The following is a 17625-nucleotide window of genomic DNA, read 5'->3' as shown; positions in this document are numbered from 1 at the left end:
AGACTGATAGGAAGACAGATCAATCTGTGTTTTTCTAAATGTCTGGTTTGGAAGCAGCTGTGAATAACTGAAACTCAAAGTGCTGATAAGACACAAAGCAGCCCGAGAAAACACTGAGCCCGCACAATCACTGACCCTGAATAACAGCCCACATCAGAAATAATGAGACGGGGAGAGAGACAGAGAGATGAGCGAGAGACAGAGAGAGACAGAGACAGAGAGAGAGAAAAGAGAGATAGAGGGTTATGAGAGAGAGCGCGACAGTAATCCAAACAAATATTTATTTAGATAAGATGTGTGTGTGTGTGTGTGTGTGTGTGTGTGTGTGTGTGTGTGTGTGTGTGTGTGTGTGTGTGTGTGTGTGTGTGTGTGTGTGTGTGTGTGTGTGTGTGTGTGACAAAACATGAGGGGGAGCTACAAATGAGTACAGATGTCCCACTTCCAGTAAAGAAACAAGAAAGAAGATGTTGCGTGTGAGAAAGAGAGCGAGAGAGAGAGTATATTTGTGCACATATGTGTGTTTTTGGAGCTCTTTCAGACCTAAGATGGTCTCATGGTGGTTGTTGGAAGGTCTTTTGATTGTCTTGGTCAGGCATTTAGTGACAGAGCAGGGGAATGTGAACCTCTAACAATTATACTGACTGGCGGGTTCAGACTTGTCATCATGTGGCCGCAACCGCCAAACAAACCATTTCCAAGCTACTTATTAAAAGACATTTAGTTTTGTGTAGCATACCAACCCAAACTTAACCCCCGCCCCTTATTTCCCATAAGGTGCTTTAAGGATAACAGACCACATCTGTATCACACATAGTTTACTTAAAAAGGATCTGGCTGGTTTGCAAAGACCCCAGATTAATGTGAACCTTGTTTAAGTTGAGAGAGTCAACCATGTCAGCCAGGATTTTTGTCCAACTTTTTCTCCCCCCGACCCCTTAGCAAGGCACATGCTATCCCCATAGCTGTATCTTGGTTTGTCCACCACAGGTTAGACAAAACTAAAACACAATCGCCAATTGTGCTCAAAAACAAACAAAGTTTATATTTTGTTGACACAGGCCGCTGTGAGACCCGGAACTTAGAGAATGCGTCATGCAGCTAGAATTAGTGATAATGGCTGCTGGGGGATAATTCGGACATCTGACTGCAGAGCACTATTTCAATAAGAGAGGGTAAGAAGGGGACTTTTTTAGAGGACTGGAACGCAGCCTAAGCATTATGTGTTAACACACTACTGAACATGGTTATGGAGACCGAGAGGGGAGCAGATTGAATTATTCAGTGTTCAATGACCTGGTCATGAGCATGGTGGTGAATTTGGATCAAACTGTTTGTTCAAACTCTTTTTATTGTTTTGCTCACCGGTTTCAATGGACTGACTCAGGGAGGTAAAAGTTAATTTTGTCTCATTCTATGCACATCCACACTACCAGGAACTGAGCAGTGTGGATTCAGAATCAAAAATTGTGAATATGTAAGTTTGTGGGCACTATTTGTTTAAAGGGGACCTATTATGCTTTTTCGACTTTTATGACCTATAAACGTTGTTATAATGATTGACAGTCATGTTTAACCATACTAAAGTGTCAAATAATGACGTACATGCATTTCGACGTATTCCCTGCTGACAGTCTGGGGTGGCTGTGCAGAGCGCTAAACACTCGGGACAACGTTTGCGATTCACTCGTTCACATTTCCGGGAAATCATCTACATAGATGCACTCCTGCCGCGCCCCCATATGCCTGGTCAAATCTGCCCGCGCGCGCGCTTCAAGGAAGGTAACCAATTACAACGGAGTTGGGTTGGCCGGAGGGGGGCGAGGGGGCGGAGAAGGACGAAAACGAGCGTTGACAGAGAATGCTGAAAGCGCCCAGATGAGAGGAAGAGTTTCCCGAAAATCAACATTGTTTTTTGTGTATGGTTAAACATGACTATCAATCCTTAAAACAACGTTTATAGGTCATAAAAGTCGAAAAAGCATAATAGGTCCCCTTTAAACTACCTAGCCAGTGCAGTTCGTATGTGCTTAGTTGTGTGGTACAGACCTAGATATATTTATAGGAGCACCTGAATGCTAGTTTGGAATAGAATGGGTGTCAATGGATAGCCAACTGCCCAATAACTGAATGCACCTCCACAGCAAGAACACAAAATAATTTCTTGTGTTGAGATATTAATTGTCTGTAATAAATAGTTATTTAATCACGTGACCAACATCAACATCTAAATTAGAGATGGGACCATCACAACTTTTGTAACAGAACACTAAGAAAGAATCCTACCATTCATCACGCATGAACCGACAGGATAGACAGGAAGACCGGGCTAACTCCACCCAGCTAACACCCCCAGGGTTTGAGTGTCTCAACAGAGTGAATAAATAATGGGCTTCTCCGTGGAAGCCGGGGAGGTAGCAGAGGGATGTCCTAACTACTTGAAATACAGGTCAAAAGGTCAAAGGCTACCTGACCTTCTCTGACTGTGTTGGATTTAGGAACAAACTGGGTCAAATTAAATAATCCATAAATAAGCACGGTCTATTGTTGTTTATAGTCCTTGAAAGTACAAAAAAAATAAAATGATAAAGTCTCCTATAGCTTTATGTATTTTCTTTTAATATAATACAACTTAAAATACTACTTGACTACTTTATAAATCCTTAGGGTGAATATTCAGTTTGCACTGAATGGCTAAACGTCATACACATCCTAAAATCGAATAGAGAATGGTCAATTTTCTGGATGTAAAGCTTAATTTAGCTTGGGGATAACCTCTGGTGGTGTTAGAGGTGCCGGGGGGTCTGTCACCTGGTCCAGGTTAGAGGCTCTACTGTCCCCAGTAGTCTGCTAATGGGACCCAGATTCAGGCTAGAATACCCCTGCTCTCTGGCCTGGTCTGCCTAGCAGCACCAACACAACCAGCGTCTGCGACATCGATGTGACCGAGCGACATGGTCGCAAAGCCCTGATGCGGAAAAGTTGAACAAGTTAAGGGAGCGAATGTCCACGTAGATGTAGCAGATTGGTGAATTAACGAGCGGGACTTAGCCACTAAACTAGCTAACATTTTGATTCTGATAAACATTAAAATCTTGTACTTACTCTACTTCTGAAAAGTGTGTTACACTCTAATTTTATACATAAATAGTTGAAGTATAATATATAAAGATAATCTTTTTATTGTCCTTTTTTTTTATTGTGCAGATTCGTTGGATAGTTGATAAATCATGCTCTAGTGCTCCTTCGGTGGAATAACGCGTCAGGTCGACTGCGGTGTGTAGGAACACTGTTTGCAACATTGATTCATGGTGTGTGCGCACCACGACAACCTGCTTCCCCCAGCACCACCATCAACCACCCCCAGCATGCACCACCAGTTCCCCGCAGCACCCTCACCCCCAGCTCTGGGGAGATGAAAGCCAAATGGGTGTCACCAGCCCAGATAGGGATCTGATGGGACCAGTGGTCCGATCCATCGGCCTGTCCCCATGCCTTCATTTGAAACCCACCGGCCCGCTTGACTGGATCGACTAACGGTGGTTTCATTCACTCTTGTCACTTAAGTATTTAAAGGGATTTACAAAAGGGTTACTGCATACTATTAAAACGTCTTGGGTCTCATGTCCTTGACTGTATTTGAGGGAGAGTGTGCACTGTTACATGAGGGAGTGTGTGTGTCTGCGTTTGCGCAAGCATGTGTGAATGTGCGCAAGCTTTTAGCTGAGTGACTGAGTGATCAAGGGAGTGAGTGAGTGGGTGAGTGAGTGAGTGATCAAGAGAATGAGGGCGTTAGTGAGTGAGTGTCCGTGCGTGTGTTGTCCGTCCCTACCTCCCAGACAGAGGGCCCGCAGGCGACTGTGGGCCAGCTGGAGTTCTGCGGGGCTGGGCATCTCCTCCCCCAGGTCCACCACCACACACAGAGACCACTGGCTCCCAAACAACACCAGCTCCAGGTTCCTGCAGCACAGGTCATTGAAGAACATTAAAAAGGGATTTTGAGTTGATTGTTCATACTAATATTAGTTGTTCATACTAACATTTTACTTGAATTTTCTGTTACAGCTTCAAGCGACCAGGCTAGCTTCCCTTCCCGTGATAAATGAGGATGCACAAGAATGGACTGATGTTCGCCCAGTCCGCTATCACCTACTCCTTTCAGCAGGTTATCTCAACGTGTCGTTGTGTGGCCTCTATGATTATGAGCCCTACACAATTGGCTGCTGACGTGGTGCCGTCACCCCCAGAGTTGAGCCGAAGCCAATCGGAAAATACATTGTCATCATTAGCAGCTGTTCCTAGGAGTATGCAGTTTGGCGGTTAACCCCAGCTATGATTGACGTCAGGAACCACATTACAGCAATTTGATCAACCAAAAAAGTCTTCTGTCAGCAACTTTTTGGAGATAGCACATTATTTCTACTTCCAACCGTGGTGTGTGGCAAAACTGATGACGACTAACCTCTAAATCCCATGATAACACAGACGTGCGTGCGAGCGCGTGCATGTGCGTGTGTGTGAGGGTTAGTTTGTATGTATGGTCGTGCGTGCGTGAGTGCATGCGTGTGATTGTGTGTTAGTGTCAGTAGTGCGTATGTGTGGTTATGACTATGTGGATGCGTGCGTGTGTGAGTGTTAGTGCGTGTGTGCGGTTGTGACGGTCTGCGTACGTGTGTGGGCGTACACACACCTGGTGTCGTCTTTCTCGTGGTAGATGTTGTTCTGGAAGCTGGACATCCTTAGGAGGTCACTGCCTCGGGGGTGCCTCCAACTCCAGCGCTAAGACAACGACAAACATTCACTGTAACACATGGGCTCCAACCACAGGCTGTGGTGGGCGGTGCGATCGGATAGGTTCCCACATTAAAACAGGAATCCCAAGAGACACACAGCCCTCTTTAAATCAACCCAGCTCCATCTCCAGGATACCATTGGAGCGATTCATGTGAGTTAAACACATGTTATTACTGTGTTTATCACTTAGTTTGTTTTTACTATCTTGAATTATTTTATGATTGTTTATAATTCATTATTGTGTTGTTTTTAGGTCATAGATATATCTGACTGACTTACTCGAGGTTTTTAAGTCCAACAGTCATCTAACTAACTGTTAAGATGAGCTACTCACAGGGATGCGTCCTTCGTTGAAGTGGGCAAACGTTCTCTTCAGCTCAGTGTCCAGAACCCTTTGTGGAACCACGTTGTACCTGGGTAAGCTGTGTGAGTGTGTGTGTGTGTGTGTGTGGGGGGGGGACACAAATCAAGCTTAGTGTTTATGTCAAGAGTTTTTCTTTTTACAGATAACATGACATGATGCAAACTTGGAGGAAGTTGATAGCATTTGACTTGGTATATTTAGATATGTTCACCTGGACTCTGCATAGCCTCCTCCCCTATACCCCACCAAACCTTCTCCCCCCCTTACTTTCCTTAAAACATCTCTCTTACGCACTTATTGGAGGTTCTATGTCCTGGTTCTTAGAAACAGTACTTAGCATTGTCAGCATCTTATCCTAGCTATCTTTGTTGTATACAGAGATAGGGTTAACCTAGCAATTGTAAATGCTTGGCACTTACAATTTCTATGAAAAACATCTTAACTGTACCGACAGAGATGTATTGTTTCTCTTTCTTCTGACGAATGTACTTATTGTTAGTCGCTTTGGATAAAAGCATCTGCTAAATGCCCTTAAATTATGCATTGTTTTTTTCCAAAATATCTCCATTTATGCATCAGCTGCTGCATAAAGATCCTTGCTACGACATCACCAATTGCAGACGTGGCCCACCGGCTAAACTAGATAAGAAGCGCAACCGAGGTCAATTCTAATGGGCTTCCCTTTGTTTAAATAGTTTTCGCAAATAAGCACTTCCATTAAACCACAGCACAAACGTCGGTTCCGATTTCGATGAAACTGGCTGTGTGCTCCACAAATGATGAAATAACCAGGTCACCTGGCTCTACGTCCGCCACAGCGTTAACCTGGGCCTTGTGCTCGCCCTAACGGGAAACATTTGGTGTTGTTCTATTGCATCTCTCCGTAGGTCCCTAGTGTGTGGCTGCACCGGGCGGCCCTTCACCTGGTGGACATCTCGAAGCGGTCGTTGACCGTGCTGACCCGCCAGCCCTTGGCTCCACACCGCTCCAGCTCCCGCTCCCACTCGTCCACAGACTCAAACCAGTTCATCTGGCCGTCACGGCGACGGTTGCTAAGGAACTGCTTCATCTCTGAGGGCAACACAACAAGGAATCCATGATCAGAATATTGATGTTCAGGGTTCAGTCGGAGGGCTCTGAGTGACGGCCAGTACTGTGTATTTTTCACGCAGAATTCGATTGGCAGAATCCATTTTGTGCGGCCAGGGAGGTTGCAGAGCCTGCCAAGTTTTGATAAAATCCCCGCTGAGAAGCTTCTAGATGTCTAGATGTGCTTCTAGATGTGTAAAGTCAAACAGGCAAAGACACAACCTCATATTGCACTCACTCTCCCACCCATCCATTGGTGGTTGTGTTTTGGGGAGTTTCTCTGTGCCCTTTCGACTGTTTGACAACGATTGAAGGTGTCAGGTATAGTGGGGCTGTGAAGCCCCCTTTGAGACAGTCTCCCTGGGACAAAGGGCTTCCACCAACACAGCCTGACAGTGTGCGCTGTGCACGACATCACACACTGGAGATGTAGTAAGACGAACTTACACGACTCGTCTGCGGCGGCGCCAACGTTGAATAAAGTATGGGCTAATTGAAGAGGTTAAAGACGTCAAGGTGGCGTGAATGCTCACCACTTTCTACGGGTCGGCGACCCTGTGACAGGGTTGAGCTAGGGGTCAGGGAGGGACAAGTGTAGGGGAAGCGAGGTACATTATTGATCTGGCTGCTGAAAGACGGCCACGACCTAGTCTCTGTAGCGCAGCGCCAACATAGCATAACGCTGTGACCAACAAGGATCGCATTTCTCTTTATGGTTCCGGACACAATGCTTGAGTGCCAGCTCAGGCCTGAATCAGATAGAGGCTGGCCTGCAGGGCATGGACACTTTCCATTTTCTGGGAAGGAATCCTTTGAAATAACAAGTTGGGCGCCATAAATGCACATAAAACTCAGTTTGAATGAAGTGAAAACCTTTAATGCTTTAATATGCTGAGTTCTTCATTTTCCATTAAGGGAAGTGAAGCCTTCAGTAAGCCTTTGTTTCTGTGCCCGCTGCACAAAAACAAGATTACCCAAATCAGAGTTTTGAGTTACAGAGAAGGAAACATTTTCTTGCCGTTATCGTTGAACAGCACGATATAGAAACAGAAGTAGTGGAGCTGCTAGTTTCTTTATGATTGTCTTACTTTAGGCATTAGACCTCTGCAAAAACAAGGAAGAATGAAAAGAGAGGGGGAGACAATTTCTCGCGTTTTAGATATGCATTTCATTCGACACGTCTCCACCCCCGTAGTTTCGAACAAAATAAGTAATCAAAACTGTAATAGCATACAACTATACAAGCTGCCATACTGTATTAGTGTAAGACGCTTATTTACATCTCCACAACTAAGTATGTAGCTCCACAACTAAGTGTGGCGTCAAACGGTGCCTTCCCCGGGCCAATTACATGTCTTCAGCAAGTAAACGACCATTACCTTGCATGGGTGCCTCTTGGTAATTCCACATGATGCCTTAGAAATGCTTACGTGTATATCTGAGATCAAGGATTATGATTCAGCATAGGGTAGAAATGGCCGAGTTTAGGGCTTGGGTTGTTGCTAGGGGAAAGCAGTGCATCATGGGAATAACCCACCAGAATAGGTCTGGTTGTCGTCCTTTATTTATTCTACAGTATACAGCAGGGACTCGAGGGAGTCTTACAATGAACACATGCATGCATGGGTGGATGAATCACGAATCATGAGGACGAGTGACTCACTGGCTCCTACAGCCTTCAACATGAGTTCTGTTACATCCTAAAAGATGAACTGCATACAAAAATAATGATACCAACAGACAGGCAGACAGGTGCATAGGGAGAGTGAGCCAGACAGAAAAAGAGATAGCAGGGAGAGTGAGACAGATGGTAGGCAAGGCAAAATAGATAGATGGATAGATAGAAAGAGAGAAAGAGAAACATAAATGCACAGTATTATATATTCATTGCCAAATGGTGTCCATGCGTGCATGAGAGTGCATGTGTGGGATGTGTGTGTGTTGAGAAGTGCACCCGCTACACTACTCACCCACGCTGCCCAGAGCGGCGCTCTGGAAGGCCAGCACACAGCCGGGCTTGAGAGGCTGGTAGGTCTTAGCGATGGTGTAGGTTATCTGAGGAGAGACGCATCGACATGACAGGGGTCCCCAGGGGTCAAGCCCTGCGCTCTCACAGATCAACTGCTCAGGGCTGAGGGTATTTAAAGAGTAACTCAAAACTCAAATCAAACCGCAGCGGCAGCGCCCCCTCTGGCAGAGCACGGAACACAAATGTCATTGGTGGGAAGTGCTAGCTTTATGTCCTAAAAGGCATTAGCTCATCTCTCGTCGCTAAAGCATTCTCGCTCTGACTCTATGTACTCTATCTATCTGATTTCAGAACAGCAATGTGTCACATTAACAAGATTATTTTCAACGCTTCTAGATGTGGTAGCAAAGAAATATAGATATATCCTCCTCTCGATACCCTTGATTTATTTCCTCTTTTATCCATTGAATAGCTGCGTTCTAACACAAGCAGATAGCATGTTAAACCAGCGGGCCACAGACCTCCACGGCCTGGGTGTCGGGGGTCAGGCGGTCGAAGAGGAAACAGATGACCCTCAGGTCCCTGCAGTAGAGCACCAGCTCTTCTGGGGTGAACTTCAGGGACGAGTTGGGGGTCACCAGCTTGGTCCTGGACGGGCCAACTGGAATTAATAAATAGATAAACTGATTGTTGGTGTGATCTCTGGGCCTTTTTCAACGTCTCATGTTGAGCCATCCTTTGTTATGATCAAGTTGCCATTTGCATTTTTTACACCTAATCATTTAATAGATGCCAAAAAAAATAAGACATTTTGATTGGACAGAGCAAAGTTTCTATATGAGTCGGAAAGTAACGAAGAATCCTTTTTTTAGGTAAAGGGTTGCAGATAGTTATGCTTGGGTATAAGGTTGGAGACTGTAGAGTTAAAGCATGAAGTCAGAACCAATTGAGGATTATATTAGACTCCATTCTTACCCGCAACAACCTTTTCAATGGAGGCCAGCGCCACATCATGCTCCCCTAACAAGACAGGGTCAGCGTTGTCCTGGAACAATAATTAACAATATCATTCATCATCATTTACCCCAACAAGGTGTCAACATCAAACAGTACCTCTTTAACCTCCCATTGGGTGTTCCCATGATGCATTGCTAAAACCCTCTTAAGGTTAAGCCTGAACATTACATATTTTCCACGTATCCTCTGTGGAAAGCTGAGCTCTGGCACTCACGTCTGGCTTGGGGCTGTCCTGGGGGACGAATGACACCCTGAAGTGGGTGCAGAAGAGGGTTCCAGCCAGCCAACCCCCGCCCTCCCTGGCGGTCAGCTTCTTCCTCACCAACACGGCCCTCTGGAGCACACACTCCCCTGGAGAGGCACACAGGAGAGATGGGAAATGTAGTCCAGAGGGTTAGACAGAGAGGAATGGAGTTGTAGGTCCGACTGAGGGGTAAAACTAAAGGATGAGGCAGGAGAAAGAGTTGTCGTACGAGTGGTGAAACTACAAGATGAGACATGGGATTGGGAGTTGTAGTTCTGAGGCTGAAAACAAAAAAAGCTAAGACGCACAGAGGAAAAGATGAGACAGGGTAAAGGATTGTAGTCTAAGAGCAATACAGAGGCAAAGTGGGTGTCAAACAATAAGATGTGGCAAAGCGAATGGAAGAATGCTTCTGATCTCCTCTACACGCAACGACAACACCGGAGCTCGGAGGCGTTGTTTTGTTTTTATTTTCCCAACAAAACATTTGTGGTTCAGGCAGGGCCTCCCGAGTAAAAGACTAAAGAAGGAGAATGCCTCCACAATCCCTCAGCCCCTATAAAAGGCAACCGCAAGCACAGATGTATTCACTCACATTCTCACAGGCAAATCAAATAAATAAAGCCAGATGCAGACGTTGACACACACACGCCTGGTCTTACAAATCGCATGGGTTTACACATGCACACGCACACGCACACGCACACACACACGCACACGCACAAGCGTTTTCCAGCTTGGAAGTGGTTGCTATGGTAACAGAATCAAGAATCAAGTGGGGTTGGAAAGAATGGGTATTTGTCCCTGACAAAAAAACACAAAAGCACACAACTACATGAATGCAAGAGTCAAATAACTTAATAATATTTTAAAACATTAAAATAAAGCTGACAAGACCAACAGCGTTTGAATACCAATGGAACAGAGAGCTAATATATCTTAGTGGATGGGGGCAGCCTTGTTGGAATAATAAAGTGATTCAAGACTCATCATGTTTAAAAAAAGAAAGAAAAGTGCTATAAAAATAAAGTTGCCTTGCCTGGCCTTTACATTTGATGCACTGCTGCTTATAGTGTTGCAGAGTCGTTTCAATATTTTTAATATTGAAAGCTATTTTTAACAAAGAGCCAACAGCCAAAAAGTTTATGTGAAATTCCTTTCACACAGAAATTCTGGGATGGCAACCAGAATAATTCCAGGCATTCCAGACATAAACAGGAGGGCCAAAGTTTTAAAAATAAAGGCTGGCAAGGGACTAGCATCACAAGGCTAGAATTAAGGCTACAACCCAACCCAAAGGGGTGGATTTAAAAGGGAATTTTGTCTGGGATAACTGGGATTAAATGTAAGATCGTTTAAGACAGTTCAGGCCCAACAAGGACATTCAAAGGAGCTGGGACTGTTGGATTTGATTCGATTTTCATCATGACCACAGTTTACAAAACATTTTAGATGTCACGTCACTACGGTCATGTTTTGATATGAACAATTTTATTCATTTGAATTGCCAGTGCCTTTTAAAATCATTATCATAATTACTGCAGAGCGTAAAGGTGCTTAGCGATAGGACACATGTGAGTGTCTGTTGCGTGCCGGATTGCTGCTAACAGTCTCGGTAGGGTAGGAGAAGTGTCAGTCCTTCCAGACTCCCCAGGGGGCTACAGGGATGAAAACAACCCACTGGCAGGATGGGGCTGTTTAACTGGGTGGTTAGGTTTAGGTGTTACCATAGAGATGGCTAGGTCCAAGAACAAGGTTAGCGATGGTTAGGTTTAGGTGTTACGGTATGGAGGCTAGGTTCAAGAACAAGGTTAGCGATGGTTAGGTTTAGGTGTTACGGTATGGAGGCTAGGTTCAAGAACAAGGTTAGCGATGGTTAGGTTTAGGTGTTACGGTATGGAGGCTAGGTTCAAGAACAAGGTTAGCGATGGTTAGGTTTAGGTGTTGCCATAGAGATGGCTAGGTTCAAGAACAAGGTTGGAGATTCCTTAGTCGAGGAACTTGGTTTTATATGTTTTGCTTAGGAGGTCAGTCTTGTAAGGTTCTACCAAATGTGAACATAGAGCAGCTAGCCAGCAGTAAGTAGAAACTATCCATGCCGTCCAGGGAATGCTAGTAGCACAATTACTCTAGAAGTACTTGAGAAAATTGACTTTTAATACTGTAAGCCGTTCTATATAGATCCTGGGAACAGCCAGGGTTACCATCTCCACATACAGACATGAAGCACCCCAAAAAAATAAACACTGCAGATTTTGAACACAATGCAAAGCAGCGCCAGACTGTGTTTGAATTGGGTTTCTAAACTGAAGGGGTTTGTTGGTTGATGTCGTGAATGTTTAAAACAAGGCAAAAGGAGAAATGGAGGAAGGAAAAGAGTAAAAGAGAGATGGGCACATAGTAAGAGCAGACATTAATCTGGACCAAATGACCCAAGAGTTCCTTTGGTTTGGGTTCCCATTTGTTTCCCATCTGTTTAGCTTGCGTGCAGAGCCCAGTGCTTACCCTGAGGAGATGGAGTCCAGGAAAGAGGTCATGTTTGGCTTATGGGCGTCACACAGGAATAGAGAACTATATGAACCAGACATTTACACATCTGGGTTAGAGGTCATTTTTTTGTAAAAGGGGGCATATTTGAGCACACGTTTTAAAACTTTCAAAATATGCAATATGAGGAACTTTGTCTCAACGGAAACTGCCGAAAAACAGATAAGTCACTGAAGCCATTCTCTTCCCCTTTTGTCAGTCAGTAAGACCAGAGTTTGATTGACAGGTCTGACATCCAATGGAAATATGAGCGCTGGGGGGAATGAGAGTGTCTGTATACTGTGGTTTACAGTGCGCAGTATATATACCCTTTGTGTTCCATACATCCCATTCATAAGGGGGACATCATGATCTACCTATGGCTGTGCTCCCTCCGCCCTGTCGGACCCCCAGCTGAGCTGCCTCTCACTTTCTGCTCCCCTGCCGTGCTGATTGCACCGAGACAGAGCAGGGTCCAAGGTAGGACAGGGAATAACCCCACAGCTACTCACTGAAGGCCCCAATTTACTTAAAGCAACATTTGTTAACGCTTTACAATAAGGGCACATTCATTAAATATTAATTAATATAAGTGAATGCAGTAATAAGCAATAACCATATTATTATCAACAACAGATAACGGATCTGTCCAGTAATCATTTGCTAATTGTATTCCTGTTAATTAAGGTGTTCATTTATACATTGTTTGATAGGGTTCAGAGAATTATAAACATGTATAATAAAGAGTCAAATACACAACTGTCATCCAATCAGGCTTGTTGCTGGAGATTGTTGTAGTTATTTGAATTCCTGAATAAATTATTATATACCTTAACCTACACTAAGAAACCCCTTGCTTTGCCATGTCTCGCATGGGAATGTTAGGCTTTGACAGACAAATAATTTGTCTGCCACATTACTAAACAATGATCAAACCACCATTACTACCAATAACATTCCTAGATTCCTGCATACCCTAAACATTGAAATATGTGTGCATAATCAAGCTTTACAAACACACAACTGTGGTCTAAAACATTAATGCAGCCCAACCCAATACCTCTAATCCGCAGTTTGTACAAATTCAACTCCCTCTAGGTGTTATATCATGATCCATTTTAGATGATATCTTCAATATTTAGACAAGGTAATCATAATATGAAGGTATCATCATGTTGTGCCAGTGTGTATCTCAACAATGGAGGGTCAGATCTCAGATCCATGTGCACACTGGGTGTGCCCTCTATCATGTTGTTTAGAGTGGGTCTCTCTCACTGTGTGTGTGTGTGTGTGTGTGTGTGTGTGTGTGTGTGTGTGTGTGTGTGTGTGTGTGTGTGTGTGTGTGTGTGTGTGTGTGTGTGTGTGTGTGGGGGGGGGGGGATGTGGGTGTACATTCATGCGTAACAGAGGAGAGATTAAGGGAGAGAGAGGAAGAGAGAGGGAGAGTATACAGGTATTGCTACTTGATCCTTCTCATTCACCTGGGTAACACTGTCTACTGGCTCCGGTGTGTGTGTGTGCGTGTGCGTGTGCGTGTGCGTGTGCGTGTGTGCGTGTGTGTGTGTGTGTGTGTGAAAGTGGCTGTGAGGACACTAATTGCCTTGCCACTTATTATGCATAATGAGTGCATTCAGAGGGCGACTTTAAGCTCCTACTGGGTCAGGTCTTTAAAACCACTACAATATTTACGTACTATAATACAAGCCTTTATATATTTACAATTTATTGTGTGAGTGTGATACTACCACTAAGCAATACTTGTGGGTAGTTAGTTATGCTCTATAACTAATATTAATAACATTAGCACACATTTGCATAAGAGACACAGGGTGAGAGAGGGTTAGGGCGATAGAAATAAAGTGACACACCGACGACAGGGACTGAGGTCAAGGATGTTCTGATCGATCTCACCAGGTAGACAACGAAGTCCAAACATGTCGCGGCTCCTCGCGTTCAGTCCGCTAGGGCTCAGCATCCTCTCCTAGGGAGGAAGAAATCAATTAATGGATTATTAGAATGGATAATCACACCATGCTAGCCACACGATGCTTACCATGTTATGCTAGCCAGGCAATACTAACAGAGCAATACTTACGTTAATTCAGTACAGTTGGGTAAAGTCAGTACAGTGGGGTACAGTCAGTACAGCATGGGATACAGGCAGTATCGAGTGGGATATAGTCAGTACAGAGTTGGGTTCAGTCAGTACAGGATGTTGAACTGCCAGTCAAAGAGGTAGGCTATAGGTTGGACACCTGCATGTCTACCTTCAGGCATCTGTGAGCAAGACGCTTTCTTAAACTCTTCCCTGCCCTTAATGATATATCTTATTTTGCGTGACCGTAGTCTATAGGACATAATAAAAGCTTAATGACTAATAATGATGAATAGCAATTAGGATGGCCGGATGCACTGTATTTTATTTTTTATTAAAGATCCCATGGCAGGAAAATTTCACTTTCTGGAGGTTTTCAAACGTTAATATGAGTTCCCCTAGCCTACCTTTGCTCCCCCAGTAGCTAGAAAATGTGTTGGGTGTAAAACGAGCACTAGGCATTCTGCTCCCCCTTTGAAAAAACAAAGCCCAGACGCGCCATTTTGGAATTTTCACCGTATGTCGTCATAAGGAGAGATGCCACCTCCCCTTTTTCTGCCTTGCCAGGCCAGAGAATTTGGCCCGCCAATGAGCTACGACCGTGCGAGCGCCACATGTGTGTGTGTGTATGTGTGTGTGGATTACACACACTGTAACGCAAGTACAATATTTTGTTATTTGGATAACCGTTCTGCTGTTGGTGTTATGGCGCATATCACGTCGGGTCTTTGACGTCTTGGGTATTTCCGCAAAAAGACTGTAGTTGGGATTATCTCAGCCATCATTGCGCCCCGCTGCCTGCTGGGCCGCTGCCACGAGGCACCACCGACGCAAAGCACCACCACCCGGCAGCGGACAGTGGGCAGCCGGCAACGGGCAGCGCGCGGTTCAGTCTACTTTAGATTGATTGGAAGTGAAAGAAACAGAGACGTCGGAGAACACGACGCAGTCGTTTGTGATTCATGATAGCGTCTGGAGGCCGTGATAATATGTATTATATGATATGTATTATATGATATTATTTAGATATTGAGCTCCAGGACTGTTATGCAAGTGTTGTACACTTCTTTGTTATTTGGATAACCGTTCTGCGGTGGGTGTTATGGCGCATAACACGTCGGACTCTCGTCTCTGGTATTTCCACAACAAGACTCGTAGTGGGGGTTATCTCAGCCATCGTAGAGCCCCACTGCCTGCTGCCCGCTGCCGCGAGGCACCACCGACATGAAGCACCACCACCCAGGCAGCCGGCAGCCGGCAGCGAGCGGTTCAGTCTACTTCAGATCGATGTGGAAGTGGAAGAACCAGAGATTTCGGAGAACCCGACGCAATCGTCGGTGATTCATAATATTTCTTCTGGAGGCGCACACAGATTTTGGCCGTGATAATATGTATTATATGCTATGTATTATTATATGATATTATTTACATAAAGAGCTCCAGGACTGTTACGGAAGTGTACACTTCTTCGTTATTTGGATAACCGTTCTGCTGTTGGTGTTATAGCGCATAACACGTCGGACTCTCGTCTCTGGTAATTCCACAACAAGACTCGTAGTGGGGGTTATCTCAGCCATGTTTGAGAAGGAATTGGGGAAAAGCAACCCGAGAACCCGACGTAGTCATTGAAGATTCAAAATATCGTCTGGAAGCTTTTGGCCATGATAATATATATTATATGATATAGATATCTATGTATAATATCATATTATTAAGATATAGAGCTCCAGGGCTCCCGCCGGAGCACCCGGAGGTTTCTAGAATATTTACAGAACACGGCCAAAGGCTGTGTGCGCCTCGCCATTGTGATACATCCACTGTTAACAGAGCGCATGGTACCGTGGCGGCAAGCTACTCAGGGCCACACCCCCACACTCTCCTCCTTGACCCGTCTCTCTCCTGCTCATTTGCATTAAAGCTACAGACAACGAAACGGCGCGTTTGGGGAGAGCTCAATGTGCGACTGCCTCGTAGTGGCTGTATTTCTGCACCACGGCTGAATTTTGGTAACGACTTCAACTATTGTGTTAGGGGCCCTCTAATATCTATATTAAAGCATCCATAAAGTAGCATGCCATGGGACCTTTAAATCCACCAAATAAAGGGGGGAAATGCAGAGCAAGCATACCAATCCATCCCACCCCCTTGTTTATGCAACATTGAACATTTGAATTAACCCTGTTTACCCTCAAAATAAACACAAACACAGACGGAGGTCCTTCTGTCTGTTATCGTCTTTTCCCCCCTAAATTAGACAATATACTTTGGTTTTACCATGTCTGAGGGACATAGCTCAAGGCGCAATGCTAACCTAAAAATGCTAATCCTATGCTAAACCTCTCACAGGGCCGGTCAACTTTTTAGCTTCCTACTACTTCAGGCCTGTTCTGGTACAGACTCAAGTTACACAGAACAACACAGAGGCTACTGGAGTGCTACTAGCAGCACATATGGAGTCACTTAGCTCTGCTACTACTACCACTGACAACGTGCAATGTGTACGCACACACACACACCCACCCTCTCTCTCACACACGCAATAATAATACCCCCAGGGAAGGGAGGATATGGTAGTGCAGGTGCTGAGCAAGCTAAACTCTTCAACAAACAGTCCAAAAGGAATGGGCTTGACATTAAGTCTGAACAGAACTATGCATTAGAGACCAGTACCAGACGACCTAGCCATTATCTTCAGACTATAATGACACCATTCATCATTTGGATGGTTAAAGCACTGCCACGGCCACACAACACTGGGGTTTCTTTTGAGTCAGCGAGTGTGTGTTCACGCAATAACAATGAAGTCAGTCAGGCGCTCATGCTTTCCCACAAAGCCAGGGGCAGTGTGGCACCTCTGTGTTGGCGACATGCTAACGAGGCCCTCTCCCTCCCTCAGTCAATGTGCCCAGTATGGTACACAGCTCACAGTTACACCAAGGGCGTCATGTTAAACAAACGTATGGGGACCAGAGGTCTTCAGTCCTCATAAAGCTTATTTACAATCACTTTCCCTTTCGTTTACTCACACCAGAAGCTGAGGAGTGATGGACTTCCCGTTCGCCTACAGTTGTTTCCACTAGCCTACTGTTTACAAACAAAAGCATCCCTATTTTAATGAATGGTATATTTTCTTCAATGACCATCCTTTTTAAATGTTCTAAAATGGTTTAGCAAGTAAGTAATACATGCAAACAGTTGGAAGATGAGAGCAAAATCAAAAGCACTGGCGTGTTTGGAAAAACACGCCAAAACTCCTAATAAACATATGGATAGGTTTCATTGTATTGTGCTTCAAAAAGGTCAACAACTGTCGGCCCCTAAAAAAAGCTTCCTACGGTTTTGGTAGATGTTCAACTTTAATGAATGCCTTTACCACTTCACAACGCAATCACAACAAAGGTCACCTCTGTTAATAAATGTAAGGTCCAAAAAAAATATTTACAGTATTTCTTCAAAGGATCGCACTGAAAGAGACAAAGAAGAGCATTTTAAATATTACAGCCGTAAGTCTTTTGCAGGAATTTGGAGAC

The 17625-nt window shown here is 44.6% G+C and overlaps 1 protein-coding gene across 1 annotated transcript in view; it reads right to left on the bottom strand.

The window, feature by feature from the left end:
- mtmr11 (myotubularin related protein 11) overlaps positions 1 to 17625 on the bottom strand; it is a 30860-nt gene that overhangs the window by 8041 nt on the left and 5194 nt on the right. The window contains exons 2-10 of the mRNA XM_060064523.1: positions 13912 to 13981; positions 9445 to 9581; positions 9189 to 9258; positions 8735 to 8874; positions 8215 to 8299; positions 6079 to 6226; positions 5126 to 5213; positions 4688 to 4776; positions 3830 to 3957 (exon numbers count right to left, since the gene is read on the bottom strand). Coding sequence (XP_059920506.1) covers positions 3830 to 3957; positions 4688 to 4776; positions 5126 to 5213; positions 6079 to 6226; positions 8215 to 8299; positions 8735 to 8874; positions 9189 to 9258; positions 9445 to 9581; positions 13912 to 13981 — 955 coding nt within the window. The remainder of the gene's footprint in view (positions 1 to 3829; positions 3958 to 4687; positions 4777 to 5125; positions 5214 to 6078; positions 6227 to 8214; positions 8300 to 8734; positions 8875 to 9188; positions 9259 to 9444; positions 9582 to 13911; positions 13982 to 17625) is intronic.

The sequence above is a fragment of the Gadus macrocephalus genome, chromosome 11 (assembly GCF_031168955.1).
Source record: "Gadus macrocephalus chromosome 11, ASM3116895v1".
Classification (NCBI taxonomy): domain Eukaryota; kingdom Metazoa; phylum Chordata; class Actinopteri; order Gadiformes; family Gadidae; genus Gadus; species Gadus macrocephalus.
This window is presented reverse-complemented; position numbering and strand designations above follow the sequence as displayed.